Genomic DNA, 21,196 nt, shown 5'->3' with positions numbered 1-21,196 from the left:
GTACGGTGTTCAGCACGGGACGGATTCCATTCCTTAGTGCTCTGCCGCTGTGTGGCAAAGCTGTTAAGATTTGCAGGAGGAGCAGAAATGCATGACAGGTTTGGTATGGTGCTATAGTTGACTTTGTAAGCTGAGCAGTTACAGCATTCACCTCATGGGTAAGAGCCCTGAAACATTGTTTTTATTAAATACTAACTGAATAAAATGCTAAAATAGTTACAGAAGCAGGGATTAGTATTCTTCCCCTTCCCCAGTTTCAAATTTAAATTCTGACAGGCAATTGAGTAACAGTGCTTAAGGAGCCATTTGAGCCTCGTGTATTTAAAACTAGAGCATTCAGAATTCTTAGGTAGGTCATTCACCTATTACATTAAAAAAAAAAAAATCCATCCTGGATTTGAACATTCAGGTGGAGTTGTATGTACAGTAGAGTATTCCCTCCCACTAGCTTCAGACAGCTAATTCAAGATGTGTTTAATTAGTCCGTGGATATACCTGTCTCTCTCTGTAGATTATACAGAAAATTGATGACTTCAAATGTTGTCTCTCCTACCTTACTGAACTAATACATTGAAATACCCAGCGTAAGTAATCTCTCCTTTGCCCCAGGGCCAGGCAGAACTGATTAGGGAACTATTACCCCCTCTTTTCCTAGCCACTGTAGAGTGAAATGAAGCATAGGAAACAGAATAAGAAAGCAATCTGAAGGAAGTTTGAGAGGACATTTTGAAAATGCTTGCATTTAAGATAAAGAAAGAGCTAGGAGTATATTAACGTAAAGGGATTTGAATGTTATAGGGATAACAGACATGGTAAGTAAACTGAAACATGAAATAAAATGAAGGCACTAAACTGCAAAGGGTGCAGTTGCAGAGAAAGACTGAGAATACAGAGCAGAGTTGTGGAAGTGACAGAGTGCATCTGCATGAACTAAATATGGTGCTGAATTGCTAAGAAGAGACGTACTGATCTCAGGAGAATTTTTCTTTGAGCAGTGTAACGTGTACACATACACCATATGTAAGGACTACTACTCATGACACTGAGGCTCTTCTTTTTCACAGGGAAGAGTATCACTTTTAACATGGCTGTAAAAGTGAGGATTTTATTTTCTTTGATTGCCTTACACAGTTGTTATAAACACAAAACTGCACAATTACAAAAAGAGTAATCAGCAGGAGTTCACCATCGCGTAATTCAGTAATGCCATAAATGACAGTTAGAATCCAAACGATTGTGGAAAAGACAAACTGTTAATTTAAAAGGAAAAATGAAGCAGCTGGGAATATAATAAAAGAAGAAATAGTGGAATGGGTAAGATTCAGAACTGCTTTATTACATATAAGAAACATAGCTAGATAGGCATGGCAGGATTTAGTAGCAGAAAAATGAAGAGTTACCTTTACAGTGATAATTGTTAAATGTCTAAACATTGAAATGCACGAAAACCAGGCAATGATAGTTATGACTTCAGTAATTTATCTGTATTTAAAACTGGTGTCTAAAAATGTATTTGGGCGAACAGGCCAAGTTGAAATATTCTGCAAGTAAATAAGGCAAAACAGATAAAGAATTTGGCTATAGGTAAGAAACATTTGAATTCCATTCACTGGGGGCTATTTTTCTGAGGTCATGGTGATGTTAATGCAACTGTTAACGCAAATGCAACTTCAGACTTCACTGGTGTATAATTATCACCTAGTTGCACCATGGGTTTTTTTTCACAGAAGTGTGAGACCAGGTGCTTGGTTAGTGTAAGTCAGCAACCCCATCAATTGAGAACATTACACAGAGCAGGGTGAACACTGGGAATCTGTTTTTATTTTTCCATTTTAAGCAGAATTATTTCATAGAACAATAATAAAAGAAAAATAATTTATTATATCACAAAATAAATCATATAACTCCATGTGCTTCACATTTGCTATGTAGTACAATGCTCAATCTGCATAATTTGAGATTGAGAAAATATATTGTTTGTAGCAAATGTCATCATCTTTCTGAACTGTGTTTTAACAATGGACATTCTTTTGATTCTTAAGCAATTTTATCTGTAGAAGAACTGGCAGATATAACTGGCGAGCTCTACCATGGATGGGAAAATTAACCTTCCTTCAGTGCAGTAATTTTTTTTTTCTTTTCTCCTTGAATATATACACCCCTTTGTATATGAGATGAGTTGCCTGAGTATGGCACAGAAGTGTGCTATCTTATGAAAGTGACACTGGGTGTTTGAGGTTGATGCTCATGGCCGTTTAATTTTGAAACAATTTTTGAAGGCTGTGGGAGCTAGACTGTACATAGGTAATAATAACAGTGCCAGAATACTTGTATCTACAGAGGCTCAAAAATTCATATCCTTAGGAAAGGAGCAAGAATCTTCTCTCAAGATCCTCCAGAAGAGGTTAACAACTTATTTCCTTTTTACTAAGAGTATTGATTCAGTAACTACCCAGGAGTAATCTGAGCTGGTTAGTGAAGTACTTAAGTATATGACAACACAAAGATAAATGGGCTATTTTTGGGACCAAAGAGGGCTAGGAAGAACTGTATGCCTCAGTGCTGGGAAATGCCTTGCAAATAAACATGAAGCAATGTAGGTAGAAAAGGGGAAAATTAAGTGACTTCCAAGCTTAAAATTGTCAACTCAAAAAGCAAATACAGGCATCTTCTCAAATGATGACATGGAAATATTGCTTTGTGACCTCAGCTGTACAAACATCAAACAAACTTGTCAGGCTAAAGAGGAACAGGATAGCAAATAGTACATAGACGTTACCATTTTACAAATCTGTGGTGCATTGTAATCTGAAACAATGTTGGTAGTATAATTACTATCTCAAAAGGGATATTGAATTTCAAAGAGCCTAGAGACAAGAACTAGAATAAATTAAGGCCTCAAAAATTATCTTAGGAAACAATACAGAAAAGGCTAGAATTTTAGAAAGACACAAGACCTAGCAAACAATGACAAGTGATAAAGAATGTAAGAACAAATAAGAAATTAGAAACTTAGGAAAAAATTAGCTTCATGACAAATATGAAACTAAAAAAGTGTATTTAATTCACGTTAAATGTGAAAGAACTGCCTTTTCACCCCATCTGTAATCACGTTCTGGAACTTCGTGGCAGCCATGCAGCATTTTTACATATAGCTTTCCACATTTATAATGTATTACACATATTTACATCTATGGCACATACATATGTGTGAGTATAGTTTAAGGACTTAGTTAATTGTTCTGTGCAACAGATGACAAAGAATGGTACAGTGGAATCCGAAGAAGCCAACACCCTGACACTGGATGACATTTCCGATGATGATATTGATCTAGACAACACTGAAGTAGATGAGTACTTTTTTCTACAACCCCTGCCGACAAAAAAGCGAAGGGCATTGCTGCGAGCTTCTGGAGTGAAGAAGATTGATGTGGAAGAAAAACATGAGCTGCGGGCCATCCGCCTGTCCAGAGAGGATTGTGGCTGTGACTGCCGTGTGTTCTGTGATCCAGAAACTTGCACTTGCAGTCTTGCAGGCATAAAATGTCAGGTAAACGTCTGTATTATTGTTGTTATTTACCTATCCAGGGGGATGGGGAGGTGGGGTGTGCATGCACGTGTACTTTGTTGTTAAAGTTATAACTACTAGAAGTTAATTATTAATCCATAACACTTGCGGATCTCAAAACAGTTTTTTAAGGCCAAGATTTAAGAGTACAAAGTGTGCAATACAACCAATCTCCTCAAAAATATATGTTTATTTTATGATTGGGTATTTTTTGTTCTTTTGTTCAAATAGTCAACTCCTCATATTACTCTTTGGCCTTTATGTAGAAGCAGACAACAGAAGAATCTGTAGCCTGCAGATTTCAGTGGGGATATTTCCTTTTATTTTAGAGACAATTCACATACTGTCCAAATGTGAAGTACAATCCAAATTCAATGAGAAACAATAGATGAAACTCTGTGGCACCGTCCATAATTTAAAATGCATGATACTTAAAATGCACGCATGCAGGCCACAAAAAATACATCTGCTAATATAGCAGGTAGTTTTTTCCTCTGCAGACTGAAGAGGTAGTTTGCACTGTACATTTACATAGTGTCCTGTGTACACCTGTAAAATCCCAAAATATTCCCTAAAAGATGTTTCCACTAATTCTCCCGAGTCGCTGTTATGCAGCTCAGTTGATTTCTTCCTGAATGCATTTTTCACTATCTCTTAAATCCAAGCTAAACTTTCTCTGCTTTTTGAAATAATATATTCTCTTTGCTGTTCCTGCTTTCATCTTCACATGTGGGAAAGACGTACTAGATTGTATTACATGGTTCTCCTCTGCATCATATTTTATGTTTAGGTATTATAGTGTAGATGAAAATCATAGACCTTAAACTACCTGATCAAACTCTCCATTTTGTGGATTCAGTCACATTTTTAGAAATTTAAGATGGCTATTATTAGATAAATAAGTTCAGCCCCCAGTGTTTTGAGTGCAAAATGTTGCGTCTACAATTCACTGAAATATCTTTTTAATTGTACTTGAGGTTTTATTCCTACTTGCTGCAGTCAGGTGTCCCCATTGGTGACCTTATAGAGGTTTTTATATATAATTCATTTTGTTTCAATAGGTTTATAGTTTCCATGATGTCAACCGAATTTTAAGAGTCTGGTAATGCTTTTGGCCTGGATTTGAGCACAACATGAAGTAAATCTGTAGCAGATCCATCAATAGAAAAACTACTTGTTTTTTGTTCCACTGTATAATGTTTTCACGTATGGAACAGAATCATGTTTTTCCTACTCTGCGGCGTTGTTGCATGTATGGGTCCCCTACTGTTCCTGTCATAAGTGCTGAATTCCAGGGCTAACCTTCCAAGTGACTGTTAGCTTCGACTATTCTTACAAGTAGTTCTCACAGTGAATCCTGTTTCGCTGATGTATTTCTCTAGGCTGTCTAGGTTCTGTCCTATCACCGGGCTTATGCTACGTATCATTAATTTGTATTCTTTTTTTTAAAAGGTGGATCGTATGTCTTTTCCATGCGGTTGCACTAAAGAAGGGTGTAGCAATACGGCAGGTAGAATTGAATTTAATCCTATCCGTGTACGGACTCACTTTTTGCACACAATAATGAAACTTGAATTGGAGAAAAACAGAGAGCAGCAAGTTCCGGCACTAAACGGCTGCCACAGTGAGATAAGCGCACACAGTAGTTCTATGAGCCCAGGACCCCATCCAGTTGAATATTCAATTGCAGAAAATTTTGAGATTGAAACCGAACCTCCGGCTGCGGTTATGCATCCTCAGGCAGCTGAGGACTTGGACTGCCCAGGGGAAGAGGAGGAAGAGGAAGATGGGAGTAGCTTTTGTAGTGGAGTTACAGATTCTAGCACACAGAGTTTAGCCCCTAGTGAATCAGATGATGATGAAGAGGAAGAGGAAGATGAGGAGGAAGATGATGAGGAAGAAAAAGCAGATGATTTTGTAGAAAGTATGGGCTCCCATGCTGATATGGTGCCTCTTCCTTCTGTCCTTTGCTACTCTGATGGAACTGCTGTGCATGAAAACCATTCTAAAAATGCCTCGTACTATACTAACTCTTCAAATCTGTATTACCAAATAGAGAACCATGTTGCTGGCACTGCTAACCAGGTCGGTGAGACTTACTCAGAAAGGGATGCTGTCAAGAACAGTAGTCTTTCTCTGGTGCCTTACAACATGACTTCCGAACAGTTTGTTGACTACACACGGCAATCAGAGGAAACTTTTAGCAGCCCTCATTATCCTTCTGCAAACCCCTCAGTGATTGTTTGCTGCTCATCTTCTGAAGGAGAGAGCAGTGCTCCATGTAACAGTTTATACCCTGAGCACAGGCCAAGTCACCCTCAAGTGGAATTCCACTCATACTTGAAAGGTCCTGCTCCAGATGGCTTTGTTTCAGCTTTGAATGGCAACAGTTGTGTACAAGAGCACCCTGCTGAGAATTCACTAAACCTCCCAGAAAAGAGCAGACTGCACGAAGAGTGCATCAAATCACCAGTGGTAGAAACGGTACCTGTTTAATATTAAAATTATTCTAGGACTGACTTTCTGTATTAAAATGCACTCACATTGGATTTCCTAGAATCTTACTTTTTTAAGAGCTAGGCAACACTTGGACTATAGTCAATGTTCCAGACATGTTGTTTTCTCAAGCTACACTGGCAGTGGTATTGCACAAAAACAGCTCATGTAAAGATTTAAATAAAAATAATCAAACTATCTTTTGATAAAAATAAAACACGTAAGTAAAAAAACCACACCCAACATATTTCAAAGTAGCCTACCTATCAAAGTATGTGAAACCTGCCAAGCTATCTGAATCAAAGCTTTGTGTTTTTGATTGTCGGGCCTGTGCAAGGTTGTTAAAAATGATACTTTGAAATTATCATGTTTAGAGTCCTAATTTTCAACATACCTGAAAAGATGGTAAGTTTAATGTAAAAGTAACTGCTGTACAAAAAAGTTTTAATTGTTCTGTACTGTATGTATTTTATTCATGGTAGTTTAGTACTCATGTTTTGATAAAAATGAACAGCATGTTCATTTGAGCAGAAGATCCATAGTTAGTTACAAAGCGCATGTCCACATTTCAGCTGGAGTACCATGTATTTTTCCTTTTTTTCCTTAAAAAAAAAAAAAATACCATTTCTGGTAAATTATCTTGAAATTTTTAGAATGTACTATTTTCTCTTTTACTGTTCTTGACAACCAGAAGAGTCAGAAAGGGGGCGTTTAAATCTTCTAGAAAGGTAAAAGGTAGACAATCCTCCATTAAAATTAAAATCAGTGGCATTCGAGAACTAGTATCCCCTCCCCAAAGAAAAATGATCTTGTGTATAATAGCAAAGCAGTAGCTTAAGCTTGCACAGCACCTTTTTTAGCCCAACAAACATTCAGATACTTATGCACTTTAGTGCCATTTTGCAGTAATGGATTAACTGCGGAAACTGTGAATTATTTTGGAGAAATGCCATAGCTCCAGACTCTGAGGTGTATGTAAGATCTTAAAATTCCTTGTAACAAAACCTGTATGTGTTTTCCAAGCCAGTTTATCAATGTCAGTAGGTAATTTATAAAAGCAGAGTCTTGCTGATCAAAGTTTAAATGAAGCATGGAGAAAAACATGGAAGTGTCTAGATTTCCTAAATATTTAGCAGTTTTTATGAAATACGAGACTGGCTTTTGTGGACTTCTGACCGGATCTCAAATTTGCAGAGGCATTTGGTCTAATGAGGAATGAGCAGATTCAGTGAGAAAACACAGCTTCAGAAATTCTATATCTGCTAAAGTTTGCAAGCAAAATAGCACATGTGGATATCTGTTACTTTATACGCCGTTGTTTTTTTAATGAAAGGGGAATTAAAATACTGGCTGTATCTCAACCTTTAATTGATTAGCCAACCTTGCTTTTATCTAGAAAAGGAGGTATAGGAGCCTGCTTTTCTCTACACTGATGATTCTGCACTCCTTATTTTTATTTCAAAAGCTATTTTAACATTTCTGGTCTTCTAGTATTGAAATTTTATTTATTATACATCAATTGGGTTGAAATGTAGACCTGTCTTGTTTGACAAAATAAGAATCAGCATCTTAGTTTTTATCTGTGTCAAATCTAGATGGTTAACAGCATGTATGTAAACACAGCATGAATTTTAGCTCTCTAACAGTGACTCTTCTGGTTAGAAGCTCTTTAAAACATGTACAGTACTCCAATAGAAAAACTGCCCTATTTAAAATATGCTTGGAAAAAAGCGCCAACTTAATTGTTTTTATATGAAATCTGGGCAAAGTGATTTCTCATTTTTATGCTAAATTAGCAAAATGTTTTTACTCCATGTAGTAGCTGGAAAGGTGTTTGTTTTGTTTTGTTTTTTTTTTAATTTACTTGTTTCCATAAGAATTCCTACGTGTTTTATATGAACTGCATTGAAAAGTCCAGTTCTCTAGGGACTGGATTCTGCACTTGCAACATGTTCCATCTCCTGGGAAAATGCAGTGGTGTTGGTTACCTGGCACAGCAGTTCCTTTGCTTCTGCTCCTCTTGGTCACAGAACACTCTCGTCTCTTTCCCTAAAGGCTGAGTAGCCAGGTAAGCACACGTATTCTCCAGTTCCGTATAGCAAATACCCATCTTTATTTTCAAAAAGAAATATATTCATTCATAAAAAAGTTCTGCATCTAAGAATAATATTATTCTATTCAAGACATGGGCAAGTGTAACAAGTCTCTGTGTATACAAGCATCTTGCATTAGCAGTGAGCTGAAATCTGGCACTCACTCAGCACCAGCACCAAAAGCACAAATCCCTTCTACCTGAGCTGGGACAGGAGCTGTGAATCAGTAGCAGCTTTTTAACCTCAGAGGGTGTTGTTGGCTACTGGAGGATCATGCAAACTTTACCAGGTTATTTCTCTCAGGGGAAAATTAAATGAAATATTTTGTTTCATTAATCACCTCCTTACTGAGCAATAAGAAATTATTTTCTTGGCCCCTGCGCTTTCACATGAAAAATATCTTTAATAATATTAGCAAGCACAGTAAGTGATTAACTCTATAAAATACATCTCAGCTGGCTTCATAATACTGAGATGATGGTTATTTAATGTTTTCATTGGCACAGGCTTCAGACCCCAGACCTCCTTAACATTAGCATCTGCATAAATTTCTGAATACTTAGATGTATATGATGTTCCATGCCATTGGGGCATCGGGGGTGAACATAGCTATTAATAAATTCTCTAAAGCTTGCAGCACAGGATAACAAGCAGTAATAGGGTAGAGACAGCAGTGACTATATAAAAAACTTAGGCAACAATATTTTCCCTTGCTTAAAATAGCTAATTCCTGGGAGTCACATAGTAAAATATGCAGAATAAAGATTATGTTGAATAAACATAACTAACTAGCTGGTGATAATGCAGATAGTAATACCTTTCTTTTGAGCCCGTTTGGGATTTTGTGGTCAAGATTTGATCTCAGGATACAAAGTATACCAATCTTGTTTAGTTCTTGCAACAAGTTACAAAGTCAAGTCTGTTTATAATTCACTGAGATTTCCTGGTAGTTATACTAACAGTATCAACAAGCCTTCCAACAGAGATAAACTCATACTGCAGAAAAAAAAAAAACAAAACCAGAAACCTCTTTTTTCACTATAGGCTAAACCTGTTGCCCAAACAATTCCACACCAGCAAAAACAAAGCTAAGGCCTTTCTAGCATTTGTATGTTGACCAGAGTGGGGAAAAAAACCTCTGAAATCACTAAGAGTCAAGATTCCCACCCCTTGATTAGACTTCCATGTTTTTTATTAGAAGAAAAAAAGTACTTTTCATATAAGGAAAATAAATCACAGGATGGAAAATGTTTTAATGTTATTTTCTGGGCTAGTATATATTATAACACAAAGTGTCCCATTTCCCAGTTGGTTAATATTCATGTTGAAAACCAGTCCTTTCATTTTGGGTAAGCTTATTTCCACAGGCTAAAAGTATTATGTTATTAAACAGCAGTATCTGCTTCTGTATCGACACAGTATATCATTCGCGGAAATGTTTACTGGTAGCTGTATCAGCTTTATTTCGCAAGAATAGCTGGCTACTGATAATCACACTCCTAAAAAGCCAAGTAATAAATTGGTAGTTAGTTTATGATTATGCTATGTGTAGTTCAGAAAAGTGAGTAGTAACAAAAACATTTCCCTTTTGACACAGAAGGTCCCTAGAACAGCACCTAAATTGGATGCCATTTTGCCTATAATATGAACTTTGCCTCTCTTGGAGAAAATTCTGTTAAAGTTTAAATATAAAGTTTTAACTTGAGATTAGACATAAAATTTTAACTTTTTTGGCAAAAATTGCAGCAATTGCTATTATTTCCTAAGAGGTATAACTCATTCCCACGGGATTATCCTTTAAAAGATTAAAAGCTGGTCAGTAATAAGTTTCTAATATTTCTTTCCTTTTCTTGGAAAAAAAACCCAACTCTTTGATGAGCTCTACACCATTTAGGTCAGAAAGTTCTGGATTTGTAAAGTTCCTGCTAGTAAATCATAATTTGAGTTGACGTATATTAAGGCCATTGATTACACTGTCATAGTAACCATCACTTGCTATCAAATGGTTCGGCGGGCTCACCAATCCGTCAGCAGAGTCAATTAACAATGCGATCCTGCCTTTTGTCTAAGTTCTGCAGAAATGGCAGGTAGTGTTCATGCTTGTGTTACTCACTGGATTGCTAAGTGACCCAGGTCCAGTTTCTCATCTTACCTGGGTGTTGTATTTCAGGAAACGTGCTAACAAACTGATCATGTAGCATTCTGTGCCTCACAATCCAGAGGACATAGTCACAAAAACCAGCTAGTGTGTTAAGGATTGTGCACATACATTTGTATGCAAACAAGAACATGTATTATGGTTTTTTGTTTTTTTTTTAATATTTCAGTGGTTCCTGACTCTCTGATAGAAATGTGATTCGCTGCATAGAGAGTACTGGGCTTGGAGACAGCGGAGACCTGGGGTCTGTTGCTTTGCCTTTGTCCTGCTGTGTCACTTCCATTCTCTAGACTCTGGTTTGTAAGATACTTGGAGATATTGTCATTACAAAATAATTCTACAGAACACGCAAAATAACTTTTTTTTTTTTTTTTCCTCTTTTTTTTCGAATATAACTAAATTTTGTACTGCAAACTACATCACTTTTCAATAAAGCCCAGTCCAGCTCAGAAGTGAATAGAAATTTTGTCACTAACATAAACACCGCAAAAGCAAGCTCTCCTTTTCATGGACTGGATTAATGAGCAAAAGTTTAACAATAACTTTCATACTGAAAATTAGAACAAAAGCTGTGTTGAATATACAACATTTACCTGTCGAGTGCTTAACAGTTGAGCAGCAAGATTGTAGTTTTCCTGCGACACAATACTTGGCAGCAAGAGGCAATCTTATTCCCCTGCATGTTGTCTTCTTTTGCCAGCTGAATTCTCTCAGTTGAAACTCCTTGTGCAGGCTGCTCCTATGGCAAAGCAGGTGCCCTTACTCAGAACTCAAGCAAGAGAGACCCATGATACTGTTTAAAAGGCCTTTCCTAAATAAGAAACTCCAGTACTACAGCTCATGAGTTGTAGAAACTCATGTTTATTGTGCCAGTTGTTTCATTGCCTGAGGCAGCCAGGAACAGGGACAAAAGAGGATCACATGGGAAATCCTTAAGTGTTTAGGGGTGCTACGTTTTCCCACTGGGGCTAAAGAGTAATTCTGTCATCTACTTTATTACAGACACAGAACATTTGATGTAAAATACTTAGAAAACCTAGAATTAACTCAGAGAATATATTCTATAGAATTTATTTCTAAAATATTAAAACTGATTACTATTTTTTTAAAATGGTAGAAAGCTACTGTTATTTTCAAAACAGAGTCTACTTCATTAACGTGTCCCTTGGTATGAGACATGTCAACACTTGCCTTTTCAATGTTTCCAAATTTGTTTAAAATATTCCTTAATTTTGCTGTTCTCTGTAATTGCTGTCCATATGCAAATTATTAATTGTCCACTTTCTCCAAGAAGTATGAAATCCAAAGCACGAACATCGTGGAGTGATGAACAAGTGCTATTTAGCTGTAAAGATGTTGGAGTGAACATGCTTGAGTTCTTCATAAGTGCTTCCTGTTGACTGTCTCTTCCCACTCCTAAATCAGAGGCAGCTTTTAATTTTGCTGCTAATAAGTGTGCCAGAGTATTGTTTTCACTTAAGGAGGAAAGTTATAACATCCTTGAGGACTTTCTGCTACCATAGTAGCTGATACCAAGAATTTTACTTTTTATAAGAACATCCAATTCATAAAACATCTGTCTTGCAGCCTTAGTCTTTTCTTTTTTCTTCCTTCCACCCTCCATCTTAAGAGTCTGGGAAAGGCCTGTTGTACAGTAAGACTTTTCATTAAAATTGAGCACGAGGGCAACTCTAGTATCCTCTGTGCTAGCTATCTTTATTTTGCTGAAAGGGTTCATTTTATTTTTCACTTAACATTAGCGTGTAGATTGGAACTGTGGTGAAAAATAGTCCCCCCCTGGGTTCTAAATATGAGAGTCCCGAGGGAATGTCCCCAGGGGGGCTATAGACTCTCCCTTCCCATACACACAAGCAAACCTACCCCATGGGCTGCAGAGATGTGATAGGAATCCTTGTCCTCTGAGGGATGTAGATCCACAGGCAGTGTGTCAGTCTTGATACAGCACAGCCTAGCACAGGATGAAAATCCAAGACAAGGAGAAGCAGAAAACCATCACCTAGGGGAACAAAAAGTTTCCTTCAAACTACTGTTAGATTTTTTAAAATATTTTTTTCTAACATAGGTAATAAATAGTACATTAAAACACCCTTTTATAAGAGGGAAGGGAATTAGATCTTACAAAGGAAAAGTTAAAATGTATACTGCTCTACTGCTGTATAGTCCTTATGGTTAGGATGATACGCACAACACAAGGTCCCGCTGACTGATGTCATATCCATGATGCTCTGTATTTCTACTTCTCAGCTGAGAAGATGATAGTACAAAAAAAAGTCAGGAGATAAACTTTATTTATTTACTGAATTATTTTAATTTGGTTCTTAGCAATGACACTTTTGTTTTACTAAGCCATTTTATCAATTAATGTCAAATAGAACCAAGTCAAAAAAAGTTTGCCTGATGTGCACTTCTCTAACTGTGCACTTTTCAACAAGCCATGAAGACTGGTTTAGCTTTTCTCAACAGGAAAAATGGTGGAAGATACAAATTAACACCACTGTTCTAACAATAAAAGACTTATCCAAAAGCATGGGGTAAAAACTACAAAGCAAAGCAACACCCTAGAAACAATGCTACCGTCTTTTTTCTTTGCCTGTGTCAACTGCAATACCATTTTAGTTGTTAACTCTGCTTCCAGGCACATGTAATATAAAGTGTTTCTCGCATAACAAGAGACACTAAAAGGAAGCAAGAAATAGGCATCCTTTTTATTAGCATTTTAGCTTGGGATTTTCAAATAAGACATTATGGCAGCTAATTCTTCTAGTTTTCTCCATCATAATCTCTTTAAAGACGTTCTTAGGAATGAACTTTTGGGTTGGATTATGGGTGAAGGTCAATCTTGCTGGGCTGCTGGGGGAACACTGCAAAGAATCAGCCATCCATTTGTGAGCCTCTGATACACAGATTGAGAAGGAGCTTTCACCTCTTGAAAAGATTCCATCATCATGTGCTGGTTCTCTTAAAACCAGAAACAAGCAGGCTGGTTTTTTTCAAACCATTTCACACAAATACCACCACTTCAGTTCTCACAGAACAATGCCCATGTAAACAATGCTTAACAACTGGGCCCTTTTTAATTGACTGGTCGTAGGCACTTCTATGGAAATACGTCTGAAGTGTAGTTTGTGAAACATGTTAAAAAAGTGTTTGATGTAAAATAAGTGCTAGACATTTAACAGTGCAAAAATAGTCAAAATCTGTAGATTACAAATCCATTCCTAAGAGCCTCTGCCTGTAATATTGTCTTAGTAAAGTTGATATTTTTAGTTAAATTGCATTCTGGTGTAATAACCTTTTACAAATAAAATTATTAATACAAATGTACTGGTTAATGCCTGTTAGCATAAAACATGGCAATTGGTTATTTTTGTTTGCTTCCATCTACAGCTAATAGATAGCAATTTTGTAAAAAAACCACAAAATCAACACTTACTACATTTATTTATGTTTAAAGTGTTTTCCTTGTTTTAACAAGCTATGTAACATTTAGACTGTCTAGTCCAGCCATCTTTTAGAAGGTTCATCTCTGTGTACATATATATATATATATATATATATTTCCCCATAAGAATATAAAATTGCTTTTGAAGTTTTTGTTGGCAAGTGGTAAATAATACACCACGGCATGGATTCAAAAGCACTTAAGTTGATGGTCTTTCAGACATGTAATCCATTCAAATGGAGCTCGTAAAATTGTGGTGTAATTGCAGACATTTGTTTTAAATTTGTGCATTACTTTTAACCTTACTAATTTTTGAGGAAAATAATTATGTTAAGTACTTAACATAATTTTCCATTACAGATGATCTTGCATACTAAAATTGTGGAGATCTCAACAGTAAAGCATCATATTTAGTTTGACTGTTGCTTTTAAACTGTTTGAAGAAGCAAAGGAAAGTTCATCTTAAAATTTGTACATGGAAATAATTTTAAGCTTCATGAACTACACATTTCCTTAATTTCCTTTCTTTTTTTAAACAACTTGTAACATCAAAGATGCCAAAGGGTAATATAAGCTACAATAATATTCAACAGAACTTAACCTAGACCTTATGTTGTAATAATTTATTCAAATTTACTGTATTCTTCTGTATTTATATTTTCAGTATTTATTATGAATGACATGGAATTTGATGTATCTATTGTGGCTTATTACTGCAGTGTATATATATTACAAAAATGAGCATTTTTAAGTCTTACCATTAGTTTCTTTGTTAATTAGTGGCACTTGTATCGGCTGTATTTTTATTATATATTGTACAATATTGTCCATTTGTTTGCAATGAAGTAAAACAGGTTTCTACGTTACCTCATGGCTGCCAGTGCACTGTGCATCTTATTTCTACTATGCAGTTACTAGACATTCCTTTTTTTTTTTCTTTAATTTAATCAGCATATAAATATGTAAGAAATGAACAGAAATGCCTTGTTAGGTATGTCCATTTGCCCTTTAATTATACTACTGCCTACACTTTTATTTGGCCAATTGAATAAACTACACAATTAATGTACATCTATCATGGTGAATTTAATAATTGTAGTTCTAAGTTAATGAAAGAATGGTTTTCAACAGCCATTGGAAAAAAAAATTGCAAGAGCTCTCTCTGGTGGACAGTTTGCAGTAATGTCACACAACAAATCATTTCAGTGGCTACAATGGCATATAAAGCGTACCGTTAAATTTCAGGACAACTGCTTAATTATTTTGAAAACTGCTGATCAACATTGCTTCATTATGAAAATAATTAACAATCACAGTTCCCTGCCATCTTTTTATTCTGATACTTATTAAAATTGAGCTGTAAATTTATAAAAGGCAAATTGTCCTTAAGTGTCCTTAAGTCTTAAATAATTTTTATTACAGAAACTGATAAATATCAGGTGGTGTTCTCTAGATTATGTTTTTGTTAGGTGTTACACAGAATGGAATAGATGAGTGTCTGCTGTCAGACTGGTTTTTGCATTACTATGAACAACGTGCTGCTATAGAACTTGATAAGCCATATTGTCACAAAAAATTTCGTAAATCAACTTTCAACACTAGTGTTCTTCTAATTCAAGGCATCACAGTGTCAGCTCAGAAGTAAGACGACAACACTAACGTTCAGTTATAAATTAAGCTATGAATAGTACTTACATAATGCTCTACTCACACTAGTGTAACTCAGTGATGACACAAAATCCTCAGGTATGGTGAGCTGGTCAAGTCCCACTGCAGTGGGGCCTCTTGTCCATGGGTGGGAGTGGCCCAGAGCCACAGGCCCTGGAGTCCAAGAATATTTAGGATCTGCTTTGTCCTGCTGGCAGTAAGGCTGAGCTGCCCTTGCCTGAAAACAAGTCTTCCTCAGCAGTTGTGATCACCTTCCTGTATATGTAAGAAAGCATGGCCAGATGGAGGTTAACACTGATAGTGCTTTTCTGGTAAGCTTCAGTAGTTTACATAGACTAGGAATTTTTACATACTGTATATGTAATAGTATTTTTCCCCTCCCTTGATGAGGGAAGGGTGACAGGGGGAAAGGGAGCATAATATAATTGCTGTAAGTGCTTTAAATTTAAAACAAGGCAATAAAAGAGCCAGAGAACACCCTGCAACCAACTCTGATTTTTCAGCATGCCATTTATTTGAACATTAATGATATCTAGAAGAGCTGTAGGTAATGAGGCACTTAAAGATATTTTTAGTTGGTTTTCAGATATAAAATCCAGCATTAAAAATGTTGAAATGTTTCTCCATCTACACATTCCCCAGCACTTAGGTGCTAGTTGCAGGGGTTTCAGGCTTCAGTCATACTGACTGAACCCGGATGGAAATTTGACTACATATAGCTGTAGCACTGCTAAGTTTCACCAACCACAAATTCACCTGAGTAGATAATTCTTTCTGCAACTGAGTTGCCAAGAAATTACCAAGCGTACTACTGGTTGATACTACACACTAGGTTGTATGTCTCTTATACTGCATTTCAGATTGCTGGAGACTTCCACCTTTCTGCTTACTTTGAGCCAAAAACAAAACAAAAAACAAAAAACAAAAGCTACCAAAAAACTAAGAAAATAAGAGAAATGGAATGGGTGGTAACAGAAGACCAAGGAGGACAGTTCGCTACTTCAGGACCTGAGTTTTTTTTCCACTTGTCCTCTTTCCTGGACAAATTCTCTTCTCTTTGCTGTTATCCTTTTAGTCACACAGTCCTTAATATTACTGCAGGCATTCCCTTCTCACACCAGACACTACCATATGTACTTCTCCTTCATGAACCCAAGCTTCAGATATTCCTTCCTGGAAGTTCAACATCTACTAACTTTATCCACTATATTTAAGACATTACTGGCAAGACAGGATTTACCTTTGGCTGTCTTTAGAGTCTAGGATTATTAGGTACACAAAATTATAACTTAGTACATAAAGTATTCCATTCTGTAGACTTGAAAAAAATACAATGATCATGACTGATTAGGAAGCTGTGAAATGTTTAGTCTTATCTCTACATGATAGCTAGAGTTGGTCATGAAAAATGAGAGAGAAAGAATAATGATTTGTTAAGCATTTTTATGGAGATTGTACTGGCTTTAGAGAACATTCAGTGAAACATCAGTAGAAAGCAGCGTTTCTTGCTAATTCACCATATATGTTTATTAGAAGATAGATAAGATTTTTAGGATCTGCAGAGCAATCCCACTGTAATTATGCTAAATAGGGACACTGAGGTCTTGGTACCTTTCACGACTTCAGGAAAGGATCCAGACCCCCACCAAATGCAAAAATCAGGTCAAGGAATCCTGGGGCACCGGAAACAGAGCAGATGCCTGATTGAGTCCAGTTAAGAAAAAAAAAAAAAAAAAAGAAAAAAGAAATGGGTATTTTCCAGCAGAAATTTTATGAAAAACAGTCAGAAAAGCAATATCCTGAGAATGTAAATTCTAACAAGCCAAAAAAGCCTCAGACTGTTACATATGTATTAACCTACAGCTGCCAAATCATGTCTGGCTGTCTTACCTTCCATAGGCTCCTATTTTTGCAAAAACAATGCACTTACTTAAGCCTTTGAAATTATGCATATGTCCAGTGGCACCAACATACTGGCTGAGTTCCTAAACAGAGTAAAGGAGAAAACAAGATATTGAGAATCTAAAAATCAGGTTATCTTAGCATTTAAACTGACATAAGCCAGCATGAAAACCAACCTGGTTATAGCAGTGGCTTGGTTTTGCCCTGAAATAGGTGGATGATTAAGATTGCTCATGGTAAAGAGAAGAAGGCAGAAACAGTGATGTCCACTTAAAAGCTGGGAGGTTAAAGGGACTAGCAGGAGGGAGGAATAAAAAGCTAGTGGGATAGTCACATTCAAAAGAGTAACCACTTGATTCTCTTCCCTCTCAACACACATTGGAGCAGTCTAACAGTAATGACATACTACTAGTAGTAGTTTGTGTCACTGCTTTTGAATTGTGCTGAATCAGCCTATCACACTCATTTAATGGAGACCGTTCTCCAGTCACCCTGTTGTTTATACTTCAATGAGTTCTACCTGAAAGACTGAGAGGATCCTTTTGAAATTCACCAACCCAGAATGGACATGACATCCACTTTTTAGGAGATTTTACTTCTGTTTTCTGAGCCTGGGAACACCAGTGTGTAATCTTAGTCTCTAGATGGAATGCTCTACAGTTTTCAATCTTTGCATCCATGCCCACCAAAAAATGAATGGCACCCAGTCTAGAAAGCGGTATTTCCAATATAGTTTTTCCCCCATCCATTTAGCCCCTTCCTATTCCGATTTTCTTTTCCTCTTCTGGCTTCCAATCCCTTGCTAATGCTTTACTTTTGAAAGATTTTCTCTTCCTTTAAAAATTATAATCTTCTATTAATTTCTTCCTCAGACTGTGAAGAAACTGCACAAGACATGCTAACGTTATTACTGCTGCCCTTTACAGAATGGAAATGTTAGCTTGACTTTATAGTACATAGGACAGAATCAGATATTGTAAATTTAACTTGAAAAATATACTTTTCAAAACCTTTTAAGAGGGCAACCTAAAGTGAAAAGTTAATGTTTGTCATGCAGCAAAGCTTTTTAATTTTTTTTTTTTTTTTTTTTAATATCGTAGTATTAAACTATTATTACACTATTGACACAACTGCACTTTTGGACTGTATATTTTAGCAATTAAATCCCTACTTGAAGAATTCAGGAGGTACATTAAAATACAGAAAAGGAAAGATTACATGTCACATCCTTGGAACATTTTCTAGAAAGTACAATTCTAAAGGAGATCTGTGCACAAAAAGCTCAAAGGACTGGCTACAGTTCTGGCAACTCAGCCACTGAAAACAATGCCCCTAAATCTCAATATAATGTTATAATCTTGATCAGATACATAAGATTATATAAGGTTAATTCCCAAAATGTGGGAGATTATTCTTTACAAGGAAAGTGTTCCCACAAGTTCCTTCAATTTCATGTATTTCTCTGTCAGAGTAATTCAATATATTTAAAGAAATGTATACAGCAAACCACAAAGTACAGAAAAGTTAGTACTGCATAGTAGAATGTACAATAATTACTCAAGAGAAACATGCTGGTAGAATAAATTATGCAAATGAGAACATCTGCTTCTACCCTCTAAAAAAACCCTGCAAAATAGTTTACTTTTCAGGAAAATTTGAAGACTGATGCTAGAAAAGCACAGAGAAGATGCACAATAACTAATACTTGAACTGCTTGCAATTTTTCTTACTGCTGCTTTATTGCTACTTTTGAAAAAGGAATTTTTTAAAAACTATGTAATCAATGTTTTAAAAAATATTTTTAACCCCCCGATCATATGTATAGATATGTGATTGCTCTTCTAAAATTGTGTGATACCTATATATTTATATATACACACACATATACGTGCATATTTGGAAGTGTGATACTCAGCATACAAACAGAAGTTAATTTCAGATCTTCAAACAGAATAGAACAAAAGAAGTCACTTAACATCTTCCTGTGTTTATAGACCTTCCCTTTTTTCTGGCAGGTACTAGGGAGTCCAAATAAGACTGAATTGCTATTGTACTAATTACTGCAAAAACACAGACTAAAATGTCACTCATAGTTTAAAGAACAGAGAGTAAACATATTTTAAAAAAAAAAATATTAAGACTATTTGCAATAGTAGCAATGGTTAAAAAGCCTATGTGCAAGTGTCTTATGGATTTTGGACTATTGACCTATGTTAGGCCAGAAAAGAAGTCCCCAAAAATAAAAGCAAACTATTAAAGACAATTTTAAATCACAGGATAAATTTTCCCCTTCCACAGCTAGAACTGAACACAAAATATAATAACTAGGTGCCCTGCTATACTGATTCTTCAGAGAAAACAGAGTGACAAGTGCATATATTGCTACATCTGCTATAATATAATCTTAGATTACCAACTAGAAAAACAAAAAGGACAGAGTGGATCTCCTCTAGCACTGAACTCCTGCTCATTAAGAGATTCCTCCCTGCAAGTGCAAGAGAATCCATGTTTCCTTGCAGTTTAAATTCTATGCAAGTGTTGAAGGTTACCTCTAAAAAGAAAAACTGGTAATGAGTAGATAAACGATGCTTCATATATGCAAATTCCAATCTGACAAATTTTTAAGAGAAAGAGGTTGCATGAAGAAATCACCCTTTAGTGGTATTAGAAAAAATCTAATGCATTTGCTGTATAACACAAACTGGGAACTAAAAGAACTCAAGTCCTTTTAAACAGTTATGCTAAATACCTTGTCTTCTAGAACAGGTTCCTTGAGCACCTGGTTTCCATTTCATACGAGTGAGTCAACATGGCATAGCTGCTCTCTAGGTAATCTCCCATCTTCTATTTGTATTTGCTGAACAATTTTCTCATTGACTTGCATCCTGTTTTTTCCTCAACTCATCCAGTTTGTCAAGAGCATTTGTTGCCTTTCCGATACTCATTCGATCTGTGAAAGTAACAAGAATATTTTGTATTCCATTACTGAATTATGGAAATATTTATCACAGGGCACAGCAAATTTTGGTGCAATACCATTCAATACAGCCCTCTGCTTTCCACAGTAGCATTAATAACCCTTCCCAGTACTGTCTTTTCAACAAGTTATGTCCATACTGTAACAAATTATTTTAAGTCATACGGGTTTAACTTCATACTCACAGGTGTCACCAAAAGCCTTACAAAAGCCAAGACATGACTCAAAGGCATGAATATCAAGCCAGAAAAAGAAATTAGCTTAAGTTAGTGCTACTGACAAATTCTTGCTGGTCTTGCTTATTTTCACCTGTCTTTTAGATGACTTAGAACTAGTGATATGATTTCTTGCTTTTCTTCAGAAGCTGAACGTGTTAGTCAGATACTGTTAAAGTGACCGGAGACAGCTGCCTCCCCACATTAGAGAAAAAAAAGTCCACATCATCCATCCATCCATCCATCTGCCAGACTCTATAGATAAATTAATAATTATCACACAGATAAATGCTAATACCAGGATAAAAGGACAAACTTAATATATTTTGTCCTATTAAACCTTTAATACTCACCAATTGAAACTTATTCTCAGCTTTATATGTGATCATGCAGCCAAATACTTTCCTTTGTCTTCACTTCAAAAATCTGAATTTTCTTTCCTTTTGGCAGCCATGACTTTCCTTAATCTCCCTCTTCTTATAAGTGCAGTACTGAAAGGAAATACTAAGCATTTCCTAAAATACTAGTACTAGCTGCATTTTTCTAGGTCTGAACTTATTGCTCAACTTTGTGCTGTTATGTGCACCTTTCTTGAGATTCAGATCATTAAATAGCTCATTATTAAGCTGGTTACTATTACACCTCCTATTTTCTTC

The 21,196-nt window shown here is 36.1% G+C and overlaps 1 protein-coding gene across 1 annotated transcript in view; it reads left to right on the top strand.

Moving 5' to 3' along the window:
- CSRNP3 (cysteine and serine rich nuclear protein 3) overlaps window positions 1–6,175 on the top strand; it is a 101,148-nt gene extending 94,973 nt beyond the window's left edge. Inside the window, exons 5-6 of the mRNA XM_082055728.1 lie at window positions 3,254–3,550; window positions 5,021–6,175. Coding sequence (XP_081911854.1) covers window positions 3,254–3,550; window positions 5,021–6,064 — 1,341 coding nt within the window. The 3' untranslated portion in view covers window positions 6,065–6,175. The remainder of the gene's footprint in view (window positions 1–3,253; window positions 3,551–5,020) is intronic.
- The last annotated feature ends 15,021 nt before the right edge of the window (window positions 6,176–21,196 follow it).

This window comes from Streptopelia decaocto (assembly GCF_964273445.1).
Source record: "Streptopelia decaocto genome assembly, chromosome: 6".
NCBI lineage: Eukaryota > Metazoa > Chordata > Aves > Columbiformes > Columbidae > Streptopelia > Streptopelia decaocto.
Note: the sequence above shows the minus strand (reverse complement) of the source record. Positions and strands in the feature narration are given on the sequence as shown.